The 23,846-nt window shown below is 62.3% G+C and overlaps 2 protein-coding genes across 2 annotated transcripts in view; both read left to right on the top strand.

The window, feature by feature from the left end:
• Positions 1-196: 196 nt before the first annotated feature.
• FGR (FGR proto-oncogene, Src family tyrosine kinase) lies at positions 197-9,841 on the top strand. Its single transcript, XM_048327206.1, is given in 16 exon segments — positions 197-379; positions 4,237-4,800; positions 4,895-4,997; positions 5,274-5,372; positions 5,528-5,631; positions 5,702-5,851; positions 6,273-6,437; positions 7,347-7,388; positions 7,391-7,443; positions 7,446-7,530; positions 7,638-7,714; positions 7,793-7,939; positions 8,317-8,323; positions 8,378-8,509; positions 8,666-8,703; positions 8,705-9,841. Coding segments are annotated over 15 exon segments (1,833 nt in total). The 5' UTR covers positions 197-379; positions 4,237-4,340; the 3' UTR covers positions 8,876-9,841.
• Positions 9,842-15,147: 5,306 nt separating this feature from the next.
• The window catches only part of AHDC1 (AT-hook DNA binding motif containing 1), a 48,863-nt gene continuing 40,164 nt past the window's right edge, over positions 15,148-23,846 (top strand). The window contains 2 exon segments of the mRNA XM_048326942.1: positions 15,148-15,267; positions 15,764-15,884. The gene's annotated coding sequence lies outside the window, so the exon portion shown is untranslated.

The following is a 23,846-nucleotide window of genomic DNA, read 5'->3' as shown; positions in this document are numbered from 1 at the left end:
CCTGATGCCTGTTCCCCTCTGTACCACCTCCACGGGCAGGCTGTGGTCCCCAGCGAGCGTGCCGAGGTGATCCGAGGCTGGTCCGGAGGGTGATCCAGCAGCCACCCCGGCTGGGCTGGCTGGTACAATGAAGCGTTGCTGCGAGCGCGGGGAGGAAGGGGGGGCGAGGGGAGGGGAAGCTCTTGCTCGGCTGCCAGAGCCGCCGAAGAGACAGGGGAAGCTCACGGCCGGGCGCTCCCGCTCTCCCACGGCTCCCGCCCCGACACCCCCGGCGCTGGGCGAAGCGGGGGCTGCCGTGGCTGCCCAGCCGGTGGTCCCGCCGGGAGCCCCGTGGAGCGGGGGGTCCATGCCAGCCGGAGCAGGAGGGTGGCGGTAGGAGGTACGTGTGCGGTGTGTGGTGTAGGGTGGTGGGGGACTCACCCCTGTAATAGCGAGGGGGTCTCTTAATCCCTTTGCCGTGGTCTGCCGAGAGATGCCCCCTCCATGTCTGGGGTGGCTCTGGGTCCCAGATGGGACGGGCACTGAGCTGTGGGGACAGAGGGTCCCGTGACACTGGTGGGGTCTGTTGGGGGCCCTGCCCTCACTGCACCCTCACTGCTTCCCTGGGAAATGCCTGGGGGTGGGAGCAGACCCCCGTCCTCGCCATCCTGGGGGCAGCAGGTTAGCGGGGGGCTGCCGTGTGTGTGAAGATCTGGGGGCACCCACCGGCCGCAGCTCACCATCCCGGCACTGATCGGGGTGACACCATGTCGGGGACCCTGCGGAGCATGCGGTGCCCTCACCCGTGCCGGACCCACACGCTGGGGAGGGGACAGGCCACGGCACCCTGGGGGACACACACACACCTGTGCCCTCCGTCCCTGCAGGTGCCCATGGGGTGCCAGCCCACCCAGCGCTCCGGGGCAATGTTGGAGGCTCAGCTCTCCGTGGCTGGGGCTGGGGGGAGCTGTGGGGGGCTCAGGCCCTGGCCGGAGCGGATGCTCCCCCCACTCCCTGCAGCTCTGCTTCGTCCCTGATCCTTGGTGTGTCCCAAGGAGGGACAGGAACTCGCTGCTTCCTGCCCTGCACAATTCCCTCCCCACCCCGCTCCTCCCGGGACATTGTATTTGGAGCCCTGGCTGGCTCCCTCCCTCCGCCCCTGCAGCCCCTTGGATCCGGGAATTGCTCTTCTTCCAGCGGAAATCCTGCTTTCCCAACCAGCGATGGGGCTGGAAAGCTGGGGAAGGGGGGCTTCCTCTCTCCTGAGCATCTCCTGCCAGGGATGGGGGCGAGGGGACCCCCCTGTCATGGGCCTGGTGGCTGACCGGTGGGCTTGTGGAGAAGATCACTTTTGGGGGTGTCAGGTTCTTCATTTTTCAGCCCGGGGAATAGCCCTGCTTGTGGGCATGCGGGGTATGGGTGTCATCCCTCCTTGCGCCCCTTGTTCTCAAGGAACCTGCTCCCACTGGGAGCCACAGGGGACTCACCAGGCCCTGGGTGAGCTGGGAGGACTGGAACTCGAGCAGGGCTCCGTCTCCAGGTATCCTCTGGGTGGGCTTGGGGCTGGGGGCAGTGGGGAAGGGGCAGGTACACGCCACCATCTGCCACCGTGCTGGAACAAGGAGCAGACAGGGGAGACAGATGTGGCCTCTTATCCCCTCCCCAGGTCTGTGGGGTCCTGGGCATGGGATGGGGACACAGCTCCAGGTCCTGTCCCCTAGCGAGCCACCTTCCCCTTCTGCGCTGCAGCTGCCTCATGCCTCGGTTTTCCTGCTGGGACCAGGGAACTCCAGAGCGACAGGGTGACAGAGGAACCTCGGCGGCACCAGGCTGGGCTGTGCTGTGCAGCCCTCTCAGTTCCTCTTCCGAGGGAGTGGGAGCCAGATCACCACGGGGGAGTGCAGGGTGAGGGTGTGGGACAAGGCATGGGGGGATTCAGAATGGCCAGGGGGCTGCAGCCCTGCTGTGATCCCTGCCTGACCCTCCCAGCTGCCACTATCCCCAGGGCTTGAGGTCCTGTCAGTCCTGTCGCCCCTTGGTGGCCACAGCACCATCCTCTTCCTCCCCCTCTTGCCCCGCTCCGTGCTCCTGCTATTTCCTCTTCCCACTGCGTAGGTGCCGTGTGAGTTCCTCTGGTAGCTGCCTCCTGCCCAGGGGGTCATGGCCCCCTCAGCCTGGCAAATGCCACCGTGGCTTGTCTCCACGGCACAGGGTGTGACATTCCCAGCACCCCCATATTGCTCTGTGTGGCTGCATCCCCCCAGAGCCTGAGTTCTCCACTGCTATTGTTCCCATGAGGGGAATGAAGGCAGGGCATGGAGGTGACCCCAGGGGTACCTCAGCGCTGTAGATGACATGCGGGGTGACAATGGTGTGTGCAGGGGACATTGTGCCCTGCCTAGGAGCTGGGGACGGGGCTGAGGCTGAGCTGCCCCGTGTCCCAGGGGTCTGGGGAGCAGATGGATGGGCAGTCAGGGATGTGGCTGCTCCGTGCCCAGCCATGCCCGGAGGGATGGGGGTGATGAATTGGCCGGGTCTCAGTGCGGGGCGGGACCTGGCAGCTCGGCCAGGACTGGTGCTGGTGGAGCCAGGGCAGGAAGGGCTCAGTTGCCATCTGCTCCCCAGCTCCAGCAGCTCCTTTTTGGGAAAGCTGGAGCCAGACACCAGCGCGCAATCATCGGACACGGCACCGGCTGCGTCCCCTCCCCAAGGACGGTGTGAGGGATGGCTCTGGGCCACCCTGGGAGGAGCACAGGGGGCTTTTGGGTGTGCAGGGAAGGGGAAGCCTGGGTTCAGTGCTGCTGCACAGCACCTAAACCCTCAATGCTGTGATACTGGGAGGTTGCACTTGCCTGGAAGATGCTCCGTGCCATCCCCGTCCCCATCCCTTCTGGCATCTGTGGTATCTCCATTGCCTGCTCAGCACTGAAATTCAGCAAAATGGGAAGTTTCTGAATGTGGCGGGTGGGTGATTCTCACCCAGGTGGGACAGAGTTTGTGAGAGCCAGGGTTGTTCATCAGTTTAAATAGGCACCAATTATCATCAGGAATAAAATCCCCAACCAGCCGAGTTTGCTCAGGTTTGGCAATGCTACCCTGTCAGCAATGGCTGTGGCCTTGCCACACCACCAGTGTTGAAAGCAGAGGTGGAAGGGGAGAGCTGGGCTCTTTCCACCCCTACTGAGAGAGAGGAAAGGGAATCAATGACCATGATGGGGAAAACTTGCCCTGAAACATCTCATCCACCCCAAAACCTTTGCCTCCTCCTGCTCACTGGAGTGCAGAGGACAGGACACCTTCCTGCTCCTTCCCTCTGCTCTCAGCTGGAGACAGAGTGACCTCTGGCATATTGCAGACTGGATTGCTCTGCTCAGAGCAAACTGGGCAGACTGGTGTGGGTGGGTGCCCGGCAGCCAGGGCAATGACAGGGCTGGGGATGGACGTCTCCTTGCAGCCATGACAGGAGAGGTCCGATTTCCCCATCCTCCTCCTCCTCCTCTGTGACACCTTCTCGCCACAAGCGGCCGGAAGAGCCTGTCCTGACCACAGTGATGTGAGTGGGGACCTTCCACCCCAAAACACCCACTGCCGTCAAGCAGAGGGTGTGGGGATGGGGACGCTTCGGGGGCTCCTTCCCACCCGGCCTGGCTGTTCTTCAGCCTCGGGGACACAGATGCCCTGGAGGGATGTGAGCAGTGTGGTGAGGATGAAGTGAGAGAAAAACCCACTTGAGGATGTGGTTTCAGCCCCCACCGGGGTGTTGCAGCCCTGGGAGGAGTGTTGCAGCTTTGTGGGGGTGTTTCAGATCACGCAGATCATTTCAGCTCATGCAGGGGAGTTGCAGCCTGCGAGGGGGTGTTGTAGCCCATGCAGGGGTGTTACGGCTCATGCAGGGTATTACAGCCTGTGCATGGGTGCTTCAGTCTGTGCGGGGGTGTTGTAACTTGTGCAGGGGTGTTACAGCCGATGCAAGGGGTGTTGCAGTCCACGTCGTTGGTGTTGCAGCCTGTGCAGAGGTGTTATGGCCCATGGCAGGGGTGTTGCATCCTGTTACGGGGAGTTTCAACCTATTCAGGAGTATTTTAGCCCTTGGCAGAAGTGTTTCAGCATGTGCAGGGGTGTTCCAGCCCCGGAAGGGGTATTTCAGTCCACCCAGGGGTGTTGCAGCCTGTACAGCGGTATTTGATCCCATGGAGGGGTGTTACAGCCCATGCAAGAGTGTTGCCCCCCACCTGACATCCTCCCTGGTGTCCACAGGTGCCTCTTCTCCTCCCCGAAGTGACATGGAGCAGCTGAAGTGACCTGAGGAGCCGTCGCAGTGAGTGGAGCTGCCATGGAGCACCCACGGGTGCCGCGGGGACATGGGGAGCACAGCCCTCCTCGCAGTGGGTCCCCGCTACTGGCAGTGCCCATGGGGACCCCAGTGTCCAGTGTGGTCCAGCGTGCTGAGCTGGGGGGTGGCAGGACCTCCTGGGGCCAGAGGGGTGCACCCCAGTGCCTCTACCCATGTGTGCACACACGTGTGCCCTGCCGGGGGGCGTGGGGCTCACGGACCCTCTGTCCCACAGGCGGTGCCCAGGATGGGCTGTGTGCCCTGCAAAGAGAAGGGGGCTGGCAAAGGGCAGGCAGGGGGCGAGGGGGGCTCTCTCCAGCCCCCTGCCTCCCAGTACGACCCCGATCCCACGCAGCCAGAGGCCATCTTCACCCGCATCCCTGACTTCAACAACTTCCAGGGGCCAGCGGTGCCCTTGGCCCCGTCCTTCGCGGAGCCAGGGGGCTTCACCTCCAACGTGCTGCAGACGTGGAGCGGGGGCATCACAGGTCAGCAGGGTGGCTAGATGATGGGGAGGGGTGTCCAGCTGCACCCCTGGGCTGTGGACTCTGGGGTCACTTTGGTCCCCTCCATGTGCCACAGGCAGGGGGGTGACGCTGTTCATCGCCCTGTATGACTACGAGGCCAGGACGGAGGATGACCTGACATTCCAGAAAGGGGAGAAATTCCACATCATCAACAACACGTGAGCCTCCCCGGACCTCCTGCACCCCCAGCACCCACATACCACCCCGGGGAGGTGCCTTTGTGCTTGGGTACCCACCGCAGGACCCAGGCTGAGGAGCCTGGCTCTGCCTGGCTCCATTGCTCAGTACCAGGGCCACGAGTCATGGGTGGTTTCAGCAGAGATGGGTGGGGGAGAGTGGGGTCTGGCGGGGCCGTGTGCAGGGTGAGGAGGCACATGGTGGATGGGTCTGTCTATCTGTCCCTCCTCCTCCACATTCTCTGTTTCTCTGCCCAGGGAGGGGGACTGGTGGGAGGCCAGGTCGCTGAGCTCGGGTGCCACGGGCTACATCCCCAGCAACTATGTGGCCCCTGTGGACTCCATCCAGGCAGAAGAGTGAGTAGGGGGGGAAAGGGATGGAGACAAACCCCAACCCCACCTGCCTCAGGCCCAGGTGTCCTTGTGAGCCCCAGCAGTGCCACGGTGCTGGCAGGAGGTTCCATGGTCCCCTCGGCGGTGCCTTCGTGGTGCTGAGCCCATCACCATGGCAGGTGGTACTTCGGGAAGATCGGGCGCAAAGATGCAGAGCGGCAGCTCCTGTGCCACGGCAACTTCAGGGGCACCTTCCTCATTCGGGAGAGTGAGACGACGAAAGGTAGAGGGACAGGGGTGGAGACACTGGGGGTTGTGCCCCACATCCCTCCCTGACCAGTATCCCCTCGTAGGTGCCTACTCCCTCTCCATCCGGGACTGGGATGAGGCCAAGGGAGACCATGTGAAGCACTATAAGATTCGGAAACTGGACAACGGGGGGTACTACATCACCACCCGTGCCCAGTTCAGCACCGTCCAGCAGCTGGTCCAGCATTATATAGGTAGGGTGGGGTGGGGGCACAAGGGGGCAATAGGAGGGGTAGGGAAAGCTCAGAAGACCTTTTGGTAAGAGACTGGGCTGACGGGGTTGAACTGGGGAAGGAGGGGGCTGTTCTGGTGGTGGCATTGGGGGACTCCCTGAGGGTCTCCCCTTTTCCATGTCCAGGGTGCAGGGGGTTCCCACTGTCTCCAGTGGGTGGGCATCACCCACTCCCTGGGTGTAGCTGGGGGGACTAGGGGTCCAGCCCAGCCGAGGGGTTGTGGGGCTGTCCCTAGGGGAAGGTGGAGGGGGGTGCATTTATGTGTTGGGGGTGACTGGGTGATACAGGAGCCTTGGCAATGCCTGGGGTGGTGGGAGTGGGGCAAAGGGCTGGTGGGGGTCTGTGCCCACACTGACTCCTGTCCCCTTGCCCGGTGCTGCAGAGCGGGCAGCTGGGCTGTGCTGCCGCCTGGGCGTGCCGTGCCACAAGGGAACCCCCAAACTGGCCGACCTCTCAGTCAAAACCAAAGACGTGTGGGAGATCCCCCGCGAGTCCCTCCAGCTCCTCAAGAAGCTGGGAAATGGGCAGTTCGGGGAAGTCTGGATGGGTAGGGTCTGATGGGCAAGCCAGGGTGAGAGGCAGGGGGGGTGCGGGGGTACCCCCAGGCCTGGCACTCCACCAGGAAAAGCTCCTGCCTGCCAGGACAGGCTGAGAGACACCGATTTGCTGGCATGAGGAATTACCCCATGTCCTGCTCTGGGTTCACAAAGGGTACCCCAGATGCCCCATGTCACCTCTGCATGGGCAAGCAGACCCCCATTGCAGATGGGACCACAAGACCAGGCCAGGGGGTCCCACCTTCACCATCCTCTTCCTCTGGCGTCCCCTGCTTCCTCCACTCATGCATGCTGCCTTCATCCCATCACATCGCCTCCCTCCTCCTCCCTGCCTGCCCCCCATCCCCCGCAGAGTACAACGACGGGTTGTGCCATCTGCTCACCCACCCATGCCCTGCTGTGAAGCCCCAGACCCTGGGATTAGCTAAGGACGCCTGGGAGATAGCGCGGGAATCCATCACCCTCGACAAGAAACTTGGCATGGGATGTTTCGGAGACGTGTGGATGGGTAAGGTGGGGGAGCACAGGGGGCAGGAGAAGCCTTGTTCTGTCCTGGCAGGGAGCATCACAGAGTGGCAGGTGGTACCCACTTGTGTGGGGGAGATGGAAACTTGGCACAGAGTCCACGAAGGGTTTGGGAATGGGGTGAGGTTGGTCTTGGGAGAGGAGCTCACGGGTGCCTTGGGGTGAGGGGAACTCCTTGTCCTGGGTGGGACGCAGTGGGATCCTGATCCCCGCCAAGGGATCCCTTCCTTGCCCTGTCCTGATTTCTTGCCCATCCATCCATCCATCCATCCATTCACACAAGCATGCAAACAGGCACCCACACACCCCTCCATCCTGGCCCCACCAGGCTGGCTGTCCCCTGGGCTCGTGGTGACTCTGTGTCCCCAACCCAGGCACATGGAATGGCACCACGAAGGTGGCGGTGAAGACGCTGAAGCGGGGACCATGTCCCCTGAGGCCTTCCTGGAGGAGGCTCCAGATCATGAAGCGGGCTGCGCCATGATAAGCTGGTGCAGCTCTACGCTGTGGTGTCGGAGGAGCCCCATCTACTCATCGTCACCGAGTTCATGAGCCAGGGTGAGCGGGGGGCACCTGCTTGGGCATGGTGCCAGGGCAGGGGGGCTCACAGGGGAGGGCACCCTTGGGTTTTGGGGGTCTTTGATGGGGACCCCTTCTGCCTGCAGGCAGCTTGTTGGATTTCCTGAAGGATGGGGACGGTCGCTACCTGAAGCTGCCCCAGCTGGTGGACATGGCTGCCCAGGTACCGGGGGGCTGGTACAGGGTGGGGGGTGCCCCCCAGGGGTGTACTGGGGGTGTTCACTGCTCCATCCCCCCTCAGATTGCAGCGGGCATGGCGTACATTGAGCGGATGAACTACATCCACCGGGATCTCCGTGCTGCCAACATCCTGGTGGGAGACAACCTCGTGTGCAAGATCGCTGACTTCGGCCTCGCTCGCCTCATTGAGGACGACGAGTACACCGGCGCGGCAGGGTAGGAACCTCTGCACTGCGTCCTCCCTGTTGTGTCCCACCCTTAGCCTGGAGATGGTCACCCCCAAGGCTGGGTGACGTGGGCAGTGGGTGCCCCAAATTATGGTGCACCAGGGAATGATGGACACCCCAAATTATGGGTATTTTGAGTGACAGATGCCCCAGGTGATGGGTACCCCAGTGCAGGGTGCCTCGGGTGCTGGGTGTCCCAGGTGTGGGCTGCCCCAGGCAGAGGGTTTCATGGCTGCTGGGTCCCCCCTAGTGCAGGGTGCCCCCCGTTCAGGGTACCCTGGGTGCAGGATGCCCTCAGTACAGGGTGCTTCAGGTGACGGTCCCAGGTGTGGGATGTCCCCAGATGTGGGTGCCCCAGATGCAGGGTACCCTGGGTACAGGTGCAGCCCCAGCCGTGGCTCAGCTGACTCCCGTTGCAGGTGCCAAGTTCCCCATCAAGTGGACGGCTCCAGAGGCTGCCCTTTTCGGGAGGTTCACCATCAAGTCGGACGTCTGGTCCTTTGGCATCCTCCTGACCGAGCTGGTGACCAAAGGCCGGGTGCCCTACCCAGGTACGGCCCACTGGGGCAGGGGCACCCTTGGGGTGAGCCGGGCAGGGCACAGACAGGGGCTGACTCTCCTCAGCAAGGCTTGTCCCATGCCTCAGTTTCCCCACTGGCCTGTCCCGTGGGGGTGCTGTCGCTGAGCGGGAGGTCCTTGTCATACAGGGATGAACAACCGAGAGGTGCTGGAGCAGGTGGAGCGGGGGGTACCGCATGCAGTGCCCGGGGAGCTGCCCTCAGTCCCTGCATGAGGTGATGGTGCAGTGCTGGAAGAGGGAGCCCGAGGAACGCCCCACCTTCGAGTACCTCCAGTCCTTCCTCGAGGACTATTTCACTGCCACCGAGCCCCAGTACCAGCCTGGGGACAACCAGTGACCCAGCGCTGGCACCCCCAGGAAGCTCTGGGGTGGCTTTGGGGTGAATCTCCTCTTTTCTTTAGGAGGTTGTTGCTTCCTTCGTCTGTGCCCCTCCAAAAACGCCTGTGAGGGGTGCTCAGGGTGCCCAGGGAGGACACAGGGCTTTGCACAAGGTTGTTTGACTCAGAGAGGAGACAGAACTGTGCCCCCCAGCCCCGCCCTTCCCCCACTCCCTTTATTGCCTTCACACCCAGCTCTGAACCTGAGAAGGGCTTTGGCTGCAAGGAGGAGTGTGAGTAACCCCCGTGAATCCCCCAGACACCCCCAGACCCTCAGTAGCAGAGGGCTTGGGGGGAACTCCCCATGCCAACCCCAATCTCTTCTGGGAGCACAGCTGGGTGGGGTTCGGCCCCCCAAAATCCTGGCACTGACCTGTGGGAGGTCAACTCAACCCTCCCGCCCTTTATATCTCCTTTAATTTATAAGATTTTATATGCCTCCCCCCAGCAGCCACCGCCCCCACCAAGAGGTCCCTGTATTTGGGGGACCCCCTCGTCCTCTGCCTTATCTCCTCTGCTTTATAGAAGAGCCAAGTCCTGAAAGCCATACACCTCTGCGTGCACTGGGGGACAGGGGGGCCTGAGGGGGGCACACGAGGAGTCCTGGGGGGCCCAGGCAGGGTGGGGGCAGCTCTGCCCCAGGGGCTGTTCCCTCCTGCCCCGAGGGGGCAGGAGGAGGGTACGGGATGGGGTCAGCCCCACAGCGCTTGGGGTGGTCCCGGCTGCAGCAGGAATTAAGGGGGGTCTGGGGGGCACAGTCAGCGTGTCAGTGTGACTCTAATGGCTCTGGGGGCGGAGGGGGCCACCCTGTCTGCTGCCCCTCCAGGCACTCCCATTCTCGAGTCCCAGTCCTGTGCCCCATGGCCAGTAGCACCCCTGCACCCCCAGGGCAGGGCTGTGGGTGGACAGTGCCGGGGGGGGGCGGAAGGGAAGGGCAGGGGAGGGATTTGTTGTTTATTTTTTTTTAGTGAAGTCTGTAAATACAGAGAAATAAAACCTTTCTAACAAACTGGGGGCAGCCCAGGTCCTTCTGCCCCTGCCCCACCCCAAAAGAGACAGGCTGCCCCGGATGGGCATGAGCACTGGGGGGTGCTTAGAGCTGGGGGGACAACACTGAGTTACAGGATTTGGGGTGGGAGCACCCATCCCCATGGTGGGGGCTCCCAGGTTCAGCCAAGCCAGGACTGAGTTATGCCCCCTCGCCCGCTCCAGCCCCAGGGCATGGGTTTGGGGGGTCTCCTCAATGCGAGTGAGCAGAGAAAGTCCCCCCTGCCCCCAAGTCCATGTGGGGAGGGGACACACCAACTTCCTTTGTGACTAAAAGCCTGGAAACGCTGGGTCGGGAAGCATTTGGGTTTGCAAAGCTGCCCTCATGCAGAACACCCCGCAGCCCCCCAGCACTCCCCGAGAAGGGACTGTCCCTTCCTGCCACCTGTGACAGGGAGGGGTCCCGTGCTTGCAGGCTGGGGAGGAAGAGGTTAATTTTCCTTGCAGCTTGGCCTCCCCAGCAGGGCCCAGCTGTGCCGGTAATGAACTCCTCAGCACTGATGGGAAGGAGGGACTGGCCCCCACCCCAGCCAGGGGGGGCTCAGGCTGTGGGGAAGACGCTGGGCATGTGAGGAGGAGGGCACGGGGCCAATGCCAGTGGATGTGGGGACATACCAGGGGCTTAGGGGATATGCTGAGGTGTTTGGGGACATACCAGAGGCTTTGGGGACATACCAGGAGGCTTGGGAACATGCCACCATCCCTGGGTACCACCAGGCATCTTCACAGCTCCTGCTCCACCCCAGCCGAGGGCCCTGTCCCCAGCAGTGGTGGTGGCAGGAGTGGGTCAGGACCCATGTGGATTTGCCACGTTCTTTTCCACGTGGCTGTGCCACCATAATCCCTGTGACGCCATGGTCACCAGAGGGTGTCCCCCATTTTGCTGTCATGACTGTGTCAGCTCTCGGGGATAGAGAGTGGGGCCTGAGGCTGCAGGTACCTGTGTGAAGGGGCTGAAGGGAGGAAGGGGAGACCGCTGTCCTGGTTCCCATCCTTCTGTCCTCTCCCAGCACTGGTGCCGGCAGAAGGGGTGAGGGGCTTAAAGGATTTTGCTGCGGGGTGACCACAGGCTGGGTAGGGGAGGGACATCGATTTTATGTTAATGCTGGGCGGTATTGATCAGGGGTGGAGGGACAACTGCGGGTTGGCACAGCCACCCCCCGCGCCCGGGGTCACCCCTCACAGAGCTCCTGCAGCTCCTAGCAGGGTCCACCCTGGGGCCAGAAGAGATGGGGAGGTGGGGAAAGAGGTTGGGACCCCTCCAAAGGTGCTGCAGGCTCATTTTTGCTTCAGAGCTTGGGTTGGGGGCTTGCAGGGAAGAGCAAAGCTCAGAGCTGGGGGCTCTGCTCTGGCCCCTTCCCCTCCCGGCTGGTTGCTCCCTGCAGCACCACAGGCAGCGCTGCAGCTGCAGCAGCTCCAGAGGGGAGAGGGAGCAGCTCAGCACCGCTTCCCCTGCCCTGCACCCGAGGGTTAATCCACCGCCATCAGCTCTCCCCGATGCTCCGCAGCACCCGCGTCCCCATGGTGCCGAGCCCTGCTCGCCCCGCTCCTGCCCGCACACCCTGCCCAGCCCATGTGGCCCCGCTCTGGCTGGCTGCTCTGCCAGCGCCGGGCCAGCCCGGGCCACGCGTGGCGGGGGGGTCTGGAGCCAGCGAGCCCACCCGGTGCCGGGACACAGCAGTGGGGATGCTGCAGATGGCCGGCGCTGCAGACCCTGGCACGAAGCACCCGCAGCGCTCCCACTCTGCCCGGGGGCCCCCCTCGCCCCGAGCTGCTGCTGGGGACCCCCGTGACCGGGAAGGAGCCATCCCCACCCACAGCAGGGCGGGGGTTTGTCCCTGTGGCCCCTGGCCTCAGCTCCCCAGGGACTGGCAGAACCTGCAGAGCTCCTGGGTCGTGGATCGGAGCCACGTTTCCGAGGCAGCAACGGCCAGACAACAGTGGAAAATGGCCAAAAATGTGGATTTAGACTTGACCAAGCTTGAGCCTGCTGGTCCAGGCCTTCAGGCACTGTCCCCTCAGAGGGCAAACTGAGGCACAGATGGATTTATCTGCAATCACCCAGCAGCTCAGCACCAGTCACTGTGAGGGGACACCTTTTTCCATGGAAAAACAACAGATAATTGGGAAGAGCTGTGCACTGACAACAGCAGCATCTGTGACAGCAACGAGGGAGCAGCAGGATTTGGGGACGGAGGTTTTCTGGGCGTGGGAATGGTCAGGTGACAGCGCAAACACAGGCGATGGGGAGGGGGCACAGTGGGAGCCTTGCTCTGCTGGCCACAGGGCTGCTCGGAAGTGGTTTTATTGGGAGAAATCGGGAATTGTTTTGCTGCTGCTCCGGGGCAGCCCGGTGCTGGAATTCGGGGATGGATTGGGCTCTTCTGCCGCAGTTACTTTTATGGAGGCAAAATCTGAGTGCCCTAACTCTCCACAGCCGTTGCAGGGGCAGGATCCTCTCTCCCCTCTCCCCCGCCCCCCAACCCCATCAGGGCCTCTGGACTGCGCTCTCCGCAACGGCAACTCCCAGTATGCCAGCAAAGCATCAAACACCTTTCTCTGCCCTCCTCGCCCCTCTATCCCCATGCCCCCAGATCTCCCCCACAGCACCCCACTGCCTCCTAATCCCCTGCTCCCACCCCGGGGAGCTGGTGGCTTTCGGGGTGTCAGCTGCCACCACCCCCCCCAGCCCAGCCAGCCACAGCTTTCCGGGGACAAACCCAGGCAGGTCACCCTCGTCCTGGTCACAGGGGTGGCTTCGACCCCCGGGTTTGGGGAGGGGGGGCGGGTTGCGGGGACACGGACTGAGCCGGGGACAGCGGTGGCAAAGCAGCCACTAGATGGTAGCGTAAGTCCACGCCAACGCTGCTGACACAGCACTTGGCTGGGAGACGGAACAAGGGTGCCCGGGTGACCCGGGTGGCCCCGGGGACCCGCCTCCACCACCCACCCCCCCAGCTGAAAAGAAATCCTGGCAGGGCTGAGCACTCGCAGAGCTGTGACGCGAGTGGCATGGGCACAGCTCACCCGCCCCAGTGTCCACTGCCATGGCTGGGAGCCACCTGTACCCACGGGGACAAGTGGGGGACCCCGCTCCCAAACCCACCGCATCCATCTCTAGCCCAAACCCAGACTCCAAACACAACCCCCAAACCACCACAGGGCACAAGCCTGACTTGAGAGGGAACAAACCCAGGCCTGGGGACAATCAGGATGACCCGCAAGATGCCCAGTTTAGCATGGGGGTGTGGAGCACCCACGGAAGTCTGCCAGGGCCGGGTGGGGGTGTCCATCCCACTGTGAAGTGCCTCATTTAACTCCTCCTCCTCCTCCAGCCCTGCCTGGGGCTCCACGCCAGACTGATATATATATTTTATGATAACTATAGAGATGCACTTCAAACCTGACAAAGGACTTTGACAGTTTTAAGCATCTCTTTGATTAATACATGACCTTTTAATGCTTTGGATTAAATTAATAAATATTTTACATTCTAACCCATTCTGCTTGCCATGTCATGCTTTTTGCACGACCTCTCTCTCTTCCTTGCCCTGTCCCTCTGTCCCTCTCCCCCCCCCCCCCCGTCCCTGCACAGGTACAGTGATCCACAGCCTTGCAATATTCATGGGGCGCAGAGCCCTGCAAAGCAAGAAGGGAGGGATCCTCCTCGGTGGCTTTTTTTTGGAAATGTCCCTAAAAATAGCAAGAAAATTCAAAGCTGACATTCAGGCCGAGGGGACGAGGAAGCCTGCAAAGTTGCTCACTCAGCCACCAGCAATTGCAGTGATCCTGTCTGCGTGTGCAGATTCCTCTGCTGACCGGGCTGGAGCCCAGGCCTCCACTCTGCTCTGCTTCCAGGGGCGATGCATCCTTATCCGGGCTCTGCAGAGTCCAGCCAGTCCCACACCCAGCCCTTCTGATCCCGATGGGGTGCGTGGAGGGGACAGATCTGACACCTTTCCAGCTGCAATAGGTCCCAGCTGAAAGACAACTCCCAGCATGACCCCAGCTCACCAGTTCATCCCAGTTTAGCAGCGAAGCTGGGGTGACCAGCGTGTATCTGGAGTTCAGATTCCTTCCTTGCTTCCTGTTGATCCAAAAACACATGAAACCCCAACCTGCCCCACACAGGCGAGGCAAAGGGCTGCTGTAAAGCCAGGTGCTGTGTCTCTCCCTGCACCCATGTGTTATTCCATCTATGACTCACGTGTTATTAGCAGCCAAGCAATATTCCCAATTCCCTGGAGTTAACCCTTCACTCGTCACTCACAAAAACACGATGTCATAACAAACATCACCGGTATTATCTACTTTAATTATATTGTATCTACCCTGCTCCGGGAACATTAACAGCGACGGCGACTTGGTTCTGGGGAGATGCTCCGTGGAGCTGTGGGGAGGGAGGTTACGAGGTGCTCAGGAAGTTGGAGAGCAGCTCCCTGCTCTGCCACCACTGTCCCGAGGGGCCTTGTTCACCACCTTCCCTCCTGGCATTCCCTTTGGGACATGGCCAAGAGGGGACGCAAAAAAATTGGAGGAGCAGGGTGTCAGCAAACAGAAGGGATATTTCCAGGCCTCAGATAGAGCTTTTGATTAAAAAAAAAAAAAAAAAAAATAGTTAAAAGTGGGGGGGAAAGGAAAAAAGGACATGCTTGGCTCCATGGGCACACTTGGCTCCATGGGCATACTTGGCTCCATGGGGGTTTTGAGGGCGCAGGGGTGCTGAGTTGGAGAGAGTGACGAAGTGCACCCCAGATTGTCGGGGGGGGGGGCTGCAGAGGGGGGTGTGTGTCCCCAAATCCTGCATCCCTAAGGAGGGGGTGCGCAGTGCGGGTGCAACCCGGGAGAGGGCAGCAATGCCCCGCGCATCCCACTGGGACCTCGGGGAGGGGGGGCAGCCTGGGGGGGGGGGGGGGTTTACCCTCCCCCCGGGATATCCCCCCCAAAACATCCCCTCTCTGGAAGTGTCCCCCCCCCTCCCAGGGCGGCGCTCAACGGCCGCGCGCCCGTTGCGCCCCTCCCTGCGCGCTTCGCAGCGACTGGGAGGAGAAAAAAGGGGGGGGGAAGGAAGGAGGGGAAAAAAAAAGAGGGGGGGAAAGGAAGGACTACAAGGCCCGGCATGCCCCGGCGGTGCTGCACGGCTCCCCGGGGTGCCGGATGCTGGCCGTGCCGCTGACAGCGGAGAGAAGCGGAGCCGCGGTCCCCGCCGCGCACGGAGAGAGGAGCGAGGGGCTGGGCGCGCCTGGCCGCCGGCTCTGCTCCCCCCCTTTTATCCCAGCCCCCACAAAGCCGGGAGCGGCAGAAGGCAAGAGAGAGGGAGGAGGTGGTGGAGGAGGAGGAGGAGGAGGAGGAGGAGGAGGAGGAGGGAGGAGGAGGAGGAGGAAGGGGGGAGGCAGCGGCAAGCCAGGGCTCTGCTGCGCTGTGTCTTTCTTTGCTTTCCGCAGGCGGCGAGCGGCGGAGGCGCAGAGGGGAGGTCGGTTCCCCTCCGCCTCCCGCTCCGCTGCCTTTTGTGTGTGTGTGAGAGGCGAAGGGGGGGGGAGAAAAAAGAGGAGGAAAAAAAAAAGGGGGAAAAAAGGTGAAAAAAAGGGGGAGAAAAAAAAAAAAGGAGAAAAAAGGGAGAAAAATAAGCTAAGCGGTAGAGGGGAGAGAAAATCCCGGAAAAAATAAAATAGAGGGGTGGAGGGGGGGGGAGAGGGAAGGAGGAAAGAGCAGGCAGGGGACGGAGGAGGGGGCGGGCTGGCAGGAGCGGAGTTGCCTGGGGAGAATGTGAGCAGGAGGCGCTGGAAATGCTCTCGTTGAAGGTGGCGAGCGGTGCCGAGGGCTCCGGGACCCCCGCGGCCGGTCAGGACGCAGCCCCGGCGGGCGGCAGGAGCCTCCCCAAGCGGGCGGGCTCCGAGGGGCGCGGAGCGCAGGAGCCGGCGGGTGAGTACCGGGGACCCCCGCCTTTGTGTGGGACTGGGAGGGGGGAGGACACACGGGACACCCCCTTTGGGCAGAGCGGGGTGGGGGGGGGAGGAGGCGGCGTGTCGCGTGTATGTGTCCCCCCCTCGCCGTCCCCTCCGCTGAAGTTGCGCGGCGAGTTGGTGCCAAATTGCCGGAGTTTAATGGCACTTGTGGTGGGGAGGGGCGTGCGGGCGTGGGGGGGGCCCGGGGCGAGCCCCCCATGGCGGGGGGCTGCCATCTCCACGAGTTCGGCCGCGTCCCCCCTGGACACCCCCCCACCTCTACCCCCCCGGGTGCGAGCGGTGAGTGACAGCTGTCAGAGCCGGCTCCGGCCACTAGAAGGCAGAGCCTGTCAACAGCGCGGGGGGCTAGGGGGGCTCCCCGGGGAACGTGGGGGACCCCCCGGGGCACAGCATCCCACCCCTTCCTCTGGCAGGCTGTCTCCGGGGAGCGGTGGGCCGCCCCGCGGGGGCACTCCCGGGAGGGTGCGGGGTGAGGGGCGTGCGGGAGGCTTCCCCCAGCCCCGCCGGTGAAGTTGCGTGGTCCGTGGCGCGGGGCTCGGCGAGCGGTTGTTACTCCGGTGCCTGTCATCCCCCCTCTGATTTGTTTTTATCGATCAGCTGATTTAAAAACCCCCCCGCGCGGCCCCTCGGTGCTTGCGACAGGGACCGCGGGGGACCGCGATGGCTTTGGCGGGGGCTGGAGTCACCCCACGGGGTCACGCTGACGCCAGACTCTCTGTGTTTGGTGTCCCCAAGGCCGACGCAGGTGGAGACACCTGAGTCCCCGCTTGTTTACGTGCTGGGGGGACGACGTGGCTGTGCCCAGGACCAGGTGGCCTCGTGCATCCAGCCCCTCTGCCCGTGGCTGCCAGGAGAGCCCCCCAAAAGCAGCGGGGTGAGCTCATTGTGTGCCACAGCGCGCGGTGGAGTCACTCCAGATTTATCCTGGCGTGACAGAGAGCAGAAGCGAACCCCCGGGGTGACGGGCACGGATCCTGCCCCCGCTCGCTTTCCCACCCTGGTGCCGGCGTGGTCTGAGTCGGGGGCGCGTGGTCCAAATTGGGGCCCCGTGGTCTGAATTGGGGCCCCCCTCCCAAGCCTCTCCCCCTTTCCTCGCCCCCCCAGGTGTCCCCTTACACTGGCTTCTCCTGCTGGGCTGTGGAATTTGCAGGGGAGGGTGGTGGTGGTGGTGGTGGTGGGGAGCGGGGGGGTGGAAGAGGAGGGCGGAGGGGGGGGCTGGAGAAGGGATGGCGCGGCGCCAAATTCCGCTCTGCCATGTCTCTGTAACCTGAATAGGCCAACTCCATCCCCGGTGCGAGTCCCCCGGGGCTCTGCCGCGCTCCGATGCAGTCAGGCGGGAGGTGGCTTTCGCTCGGCTGTTGGCGTGTCCCCCCCTCTACACCCCGCCAGCCCCAGTCCGGTTCCCTCCCGGACAGCGGCCGGAGCCACCGCGCGCCCGCCGGGAGCCGGTCGGGCAGGAGGTGGAGATGGTTTGGGGGAGAGGGGTTGGCACTGTGGCGGGGACGGGGTAGCCAAGGACATGCCGGGAGCGGGGCGGCCGGCGGAGGAGAAGCCATGGAAGCCCATGGAAGGTTACGGGAAGCCTGGGCGGGGGGGGGGGGCCGGCGCTGCCCTGGCCTCCTTAGAGGAGGCAGCAGAGACCCGGGGCAGGCTATTTCTGCTGAGATCCCGAGGAAAGCTCTGGGAGAATTGTGGGCTTCTATAAATAGTGTGTGTCAGCCGAGTGGAAACAGGGCCTTGAAATGCTCCTGCTATTCTCCCGAGTGCTTGGAACCAGCTCTTGGTAAACAGGGCAGCGGTGGGGAGGGCTGTTTCCTTCTTCCGGGCTCGGTAACAGGAGCGGGAGGGATGGGGGGGGATTTTTGCCTGGTGATATGGCAGCGTTCCCCCCCTGGGGCCAGCCGGCTGGATGCTGGGCTGTGGCCGGGCTGCCCGGATGCGGGATGGCCCCTGAATGCGTCGCAGATGTGTGTCCTCCCCCCGCTGCCGTCCCCCTCCCCAGCCCCACCGCCCGCCAAACTTCGTGGCTGGGATGTGCCGTGTGGTCCGGACATGGTCCTTGGGGAGCCAGTGATGCTGGGGGAGGTTTGTGGGATGTGAGGGCTCAGCTGGCCAGGAGATGCTCAGCACACCCCCTCTGGCCGGCATAGAGGTGCCTGGGGTCACAGCCCCATTCCCTCTCTCCCCACCGCGTGTCCATCCATCCGTCCATCCCGGCTGGACTTGTTCCCGCTCTGCCTCAGGGCACATGCTGAGCGATGCCTTGGCCCCGTGTGCGTGCTGGAGGGCAAGGATTTGATCCCGTGGGACCTTCCCAGGCATGTCTGGACACACAGGGTGCTGGGGACTTTGTTCCTCAGGGGGCTCTGCATGTGGAGGGGACATGGTGACATGTTCCCAGCGTGTTTGCTTGGCTCTGGGGCACATCCTGGCAGCCCCAGTGCTGTGGTGAGTGTTCAGCTTCCCACGAGGACCCTAGCATCATGCTCTTGTCATCTCCCCTCGCACCCACACCCCAGTATTCACCCTGTGCTGCAGACAGTGGCTCGAAAGCTGCCTTGTTATTATTTTCCTTAAAAATAACACAAAAGGGAAATAACTGGGCTGTGCTCACCTCCCCATTGGGAGTTTTTAGGGTGATGTACAGTGGGCTGCATGGTGGGAGGGATCCAGTGCACTTCTGGTGGGATTTGGTGTTGGATTCGGAGTTCACCAGGGTGTCACAGGGCTGGGGGGCCCACCCTGTCCCTATGTGCTGCCTGCCCGGGTGCTCGGTGCCGGCACAGTGGAGTGTGTTCTCGGCGTGGGTGGGAAGGGGCGAGCGCCAGTCCGGTGGGGTTTTTTTCCTTCTCCATCTTTCTTTTTTTTTTTTTCTTTCCTTTTTTTCTTTCTTTTTTTTCCCTCCCTCTCTGTGGGTTGAGCGTTGGGGCGACAGACAGGGAAAGTCTGAGCAATGGTCTCCGTGCTGGTGCTGTCTTCAATCACCGCGTCCCAGAATCCCTCGCTCTGGGCCTTCTAGGCACAAGGGCTTACAGCGAAAATCGGCAGCTGCAGCTGCGAGTGAAAGCACAAGAGCCCGGCTGGGTCTTTGGCATCGGCAGGAGAGCAAAAAAAAAAGCTGGGGGAGGCGAGGAGGGAAGGGAAAAGGCGGGGGGAAATGTGCCCTGTGGTTTTTTTCCAGGCTTGCCACCGAGGGTTGTGTTTCAGAGCACCGGTTCCCGGGTGCGGGAAGAGGCGGGAGGATGGGGGGTGCGGAGCGATGCCTCCGGGGAGCTCATTAAAATCTGTCGGCTCCCCCCTTTCGCCGGCCGAGAGAGGCTGGATATGGAGGGAAGGAGGGAGGGACGTGCTGGGAAGGAACATGCCGGCAAACCGGCTGCCCGGTGGGGACAGTTGCCGGCCCAGGCAGGAACGCTGCCCCGGGGGCTCACCTGTCGGAGCACGTCGGCCGCGGCGTGCCAGCGAGGCCGTGACAGGGGCTGGCGTGTGCCGGGGACTCCCTCGGGGCTGCGAGAAACCCCCTGGATGCTGCGCCAGGCTCAGAGGGGTGATGAGCTGTCCTGGTGCCGGGGTGGTGGTGGGTAGGTTATGGGTATTCAGGCGATACCGGGGGTCAGTGGGGTGCAAGCAGGAAGGGGTGTGTGAGTGGGAGGTGTCAGCACGTGCATGGGCAGCATTTAGAGTGTTGGCTGTGCAGGCAGGGTTTGATGTGCGGGTAGGGTGTGCGGACAGGGTTTGGTGCACAGGCAGAGACTGGCATGCAGGAAGGGTTTGGTGTGCAGGTAGAGTTTGGTGTGCAGGCAGGGTTTGGTGTGCAGGTAGAGTTTGGTGTGCGGGCAGGGTTTGGTGTGCAGGTAGTTTGGTGTACAAGACAGAGGGTGCAGGCAGGGATTGGTGTACTGGCAGGGTTTGGTGTGCACAGGTAGGGTTTGGTGTGCTCGCAGAGATTGATGTATTGGGATGAGGTTGGCTTGGACATCCTGAGTGCTAAGGTGGGTCTGGGTAGGTGTTGGCAGGGGACATGCCACCCTGGCAGAAACACCTCCTTCCCCTCCCCAGTGAAGGGGACTGACAGTGTTGGGGATCCTCCTTCCCATTCCAAATCCCATGGCTTGCCGGAGGGAGAGTGTTGGTGCAGCCTGGCCTGGCACAGTGTGGGGAGACAAGGAAGAGGCAGAATGTGGTATTGATCCTCTCAGAGGGAGAGTGAAGCAGTTCTGGCATCCTCCAGCTCCAATCCTCTGCCCTTCCCACAGCTCAACAAGCTCCAGGCAGAGAGAGCAGCATGCCATGCCATGCCATGCCATGCCATGCCATGCCATGCCATGCCATCCCATCCCATCCCATCCCATCCCATCCCATCCCATCCCCGTGCTGCCGCCTCCAGGGCCCCAAGCCCCACGCACACTCTCCCTTCTTCTCTCTTCCCTCTTTCCTCTTCCCTCTTCGCCTCCTGCTGACTTCAGCGCATCGGCTTGGGCTCAGCGCCTGAACATTCCTCGCAAAACCTGGGCCTAAAATATCTGGAGGAGGATGGAGCGCCTTGGGCGAGGGAGATGAGCTCCTCAGCTGCAGGAAAGAGGGAGGCTGCCGGGCTGGAGGCAGCAGGGACGCTCTGCTCCCTGCCAGCTGCCAGCCCCGCTGGCCCCCCGGGAAAACGCCAGGAATAAATCTTGCCTGGTGAAGTCAGTGGTTTGGTTTGGTTTGGTTTGGTTTGGTTTGGTTTGGTTTGGTTTGGTTTGGATGTGCCCGGGCAGAAGCAGGGGCAGTGGGGAGCACGGCACTCTGTGGAGCACCAGATGAGTGTCACAGGGAGCAGGGATGGCGTTGGGAGTGGGGTGACAGAAGGGCAGGGTGTCATGGAGTGTGGTGACAAAAAACCAGCGTGACAGGGAGAGCAGGATCACAGGGGAACAGGGTAGCAGGGTGACAGTGGATCAGGGTGGCAGGGAATGGGATGAAGGGGGAACAGGAGAACAGGGTGCCATGGGAGAGCAGTGGCAGAGAGCAGGGTGGCAGGGAATTAGGGTGACAGCGGAGCAGGGTGACAGTGGAGCAGGGTGATAGAGGAGCAAGGTGGCAGTGGAACGGGACGGAAAGGTGACAAGGGAGCAGGGTGGCAGGAGAGTGAGCTGGGCTGGGGTGGCTGAGGAGGGACAATAACTGCTGGGAGGGAGGTGCTACGCGGGAGCTGTGTGAGAACCAGTTTGCGAGGTCCAGATTGGCAGCAGATCCTGAACCAGGAGGAGCTGAGCATCCATACGGCCCCTGCCGAGATCAGACGCGACGACAGCGACTCGGTTTGGGGGAAGAAATTGGAGGCGGGGGAAGCTTTTTTGCTGAAATGAAATTTGAACCCCGAAGTGGGAGGGAAGTGGAGGTGGGGGGCACGGCTCTCTCCACATGGTTATTACTGCTGTTTTCCACCCAGCTGAAAGGAGAATGTAGCTTAATATGGACCCACGGGGAGGAGAAGCACTCGGGAACGGGGATTTGGCAGGAGGGAGCTGGGAAACAGCGAGAGGAACGTAGAGGTGAGAGTGGCCAGGGCTTTGCCCAGGGAGGAGAGGACAGAGCCGGGCTGGAACAAGGCGCTATTGTTCTTGGCGAGCAGGGGGCCGGCCGCGGCCCCCCCAGACCCGCAGAGCTGGCGCGGATGTGGGGAAGGTTTTTGGGACCGGTTTTTCCCGGCGGATTGCTGGCTGGGGAGTGGGAAGAGCTCACTGTGCTGGGGTGCACCGAAGGGAGCTCGCAAAACACCCAGGGAGGCAAAGGGAGACTCTCGCGTTTGATGGGGAGGTGACAGCAGGTGAGAGGACGGGGTGAGGAGGGGGAATTTTGGATCAGTGAGCGGGAGTGGGGGTGGTGGGGCAGGGGCTTGGTGGCCAGAGGACAGTGTGGGGATGGAGCAAAACCCGGTGTCCTTCATTTTGCCAGCACAGCAGCTCCTCCTTGATGTGTGTGTGGGGCTGGGGAGGTCAAAATGGAGGGTCTGGGGACCTTGCTGGCCTGGGGACCTCTGTCACCCCATGATTCACGTCCTGCCACGATCCCCTCTTGGCTGTTGGCATCTCTCCAGTGGTCCCCACTGAGCCCTGCTATCCCACATGTCCCTTTGGTCCCTTGCCCCAGCACCCGACATCGCCGCCTTCGGCACTTCGCCGCTGCTGTTGATGTCATGTGCCACGTTGCCACAGCCACCGGCTGTCCCCTGGGCCATGACAGTGCTTGGGGACACCCCAGGGTGCCAGTGAGCAGGAATGTGGGGAACCAGCAAGCTCATGGGGCTAGAGGAAGAGGAGGAGGAGGAGCGGAATGGAGGGATGTGCAATCCCATGGGCTCTGGGAGCTGTGGCCGGGGAGGGGACGACGAGGCAGGGGCCAGGCTCAGGGCAAAGCTGAGCTTACCCCAGCCCTTCCTGGGCTCCCCATGCCTTGGCCCTCCCAGCCCAGCTGGAAAAGAAAGACCCCCCTGCAGCACATCCCTGGCATTTGCTCCCCATCCCCCCAGTTCCCACCTCTCTGATGCTTCCAACGCAGTGATGCCCTAAAGGCAGCAGAAGCACCTTCGCAAGTGCACACTAAATATTTGAACACGCTTGGGTGCTCTGGCACTGCTGCTGCTCTCGCTCTTCCCCGTGCTCTTCCCTGGTCTCGCTGGACTCCCCAAATTTAGTGGGTACCCCTCCTTTCCTTTGGTGGGGGCTCCTCCTTTCCTTCCAGAGAGGGGTGTGATATTTGCTCGGCAGCTCTTGCTCAGAATTATTTGCTCCAACCAAGGCAGTGCTTGGCATCACCGTGTCACCCCGGGTGTGTGTCATCGCGTGTCCCCCCCTCCCCAGCCCACCCGCTGCCAGCCCTGGCTGCACGTGGTGGTACCACAGTATCCGCGCGACGCCCGCCTCCCCATCCTTCATCCCTCCTCTTCCTCCCAGCCTCAGCACCCTGCAGCCGGGCTGGGTGCCCAATGGGGCGGGAAGGGGGGGAGCAGTGTTCCCCTCCCCTCCCCGGCATTCCTTGGGAGTGAAACACAAGAGCTGGCAGGGCACTCCTGCTTTCTCTGGCCTCCGCTCCTCCGGTGCCTGAACAAAGCCCTCCTGCCTCTCCCAGGAACCTGGGGTTTGAAACAGGAGAGACGGCTGGTGCTGCGTGGCAATGCCCTCCTCGCGTGTATTTTGGGTTCTGTGGTGGGTGGGGGACAGAGGTGGGCAGAGTCCCCATGGGGGGCAGCTCTGGACAAGGTACCCCAGGGTGCCCACAAGCACTATGCCTGCCTTAAGAACTGTTGGCATCCTCCCCAACCTGGGTTTTGCTTCCCCACCATCTCACTGCCATCATATTGCCATGGAAACTGAGCCCTGAGGAGTACCAGTTCAACTCCAGTTTGCCCCCAGTTTGGTCCTAGTTTGGCCCCAGCTCTCTTCCCAACCCATCCGTGACAACACGAGTTGGTGTATCCTTCATCCCACCATCCAGGATGATGTATCCCACAGGGAATGTGCGCTCCGTCCCCCTTCCTAATGTCCAACACGCCCCCCTCCTCACCACGCAAAGCCCCCCCCACCCTCCCCACCACCCCCGGTGAAACAGGCCCCTGTTGGAGCGCAGTCCCCGACAGCGAAGGTTATTTTAATGGATGCATTACTTTAAACGAACCCTCCGCCATCTGTTCCACCCCCTAATTACGCATGCAAAAAAAAGCCCATCTCACAGCCAGCGCAGGAGAAAGTAAAGATATAAGTGATTTAAATGCATGTATCCACAGCTCCGCCAGCAGCTGGGCTGGGCTGCGCTCCTCGGCTGCCTGGCGAGCTGGGCAACTTGGAGGCAAGAAGGCAAAAGGGATGGTTCTCCTGGATCTGGCAGCGCCAACAGCTCAGGAGGGCAGCCATGGTGCTGGGTGGATGGTGTGTGCAGC

The sequence above is a fragment of the Corvus hawaiiensis genome, chromosome 23, assembly GCF_020740725.1.
Source record: "Corvus hawaiiensis isolate bCorHaw1 chromosome 23, bCorHaw1.pri.cur, whole genome shotgun sequence".
In the NCBI taxonomy this organism is placed as follows: Eukaryota; Metazoa; Chordata; class Aves; order Passeriformes; family Corvidae; genus Corvus; species Corvus hawaiiensis.
Note: the sequence above shows the minus strand (reverse complement) of the source record. Positions and strands in the feature narration are given on the sequence as shown.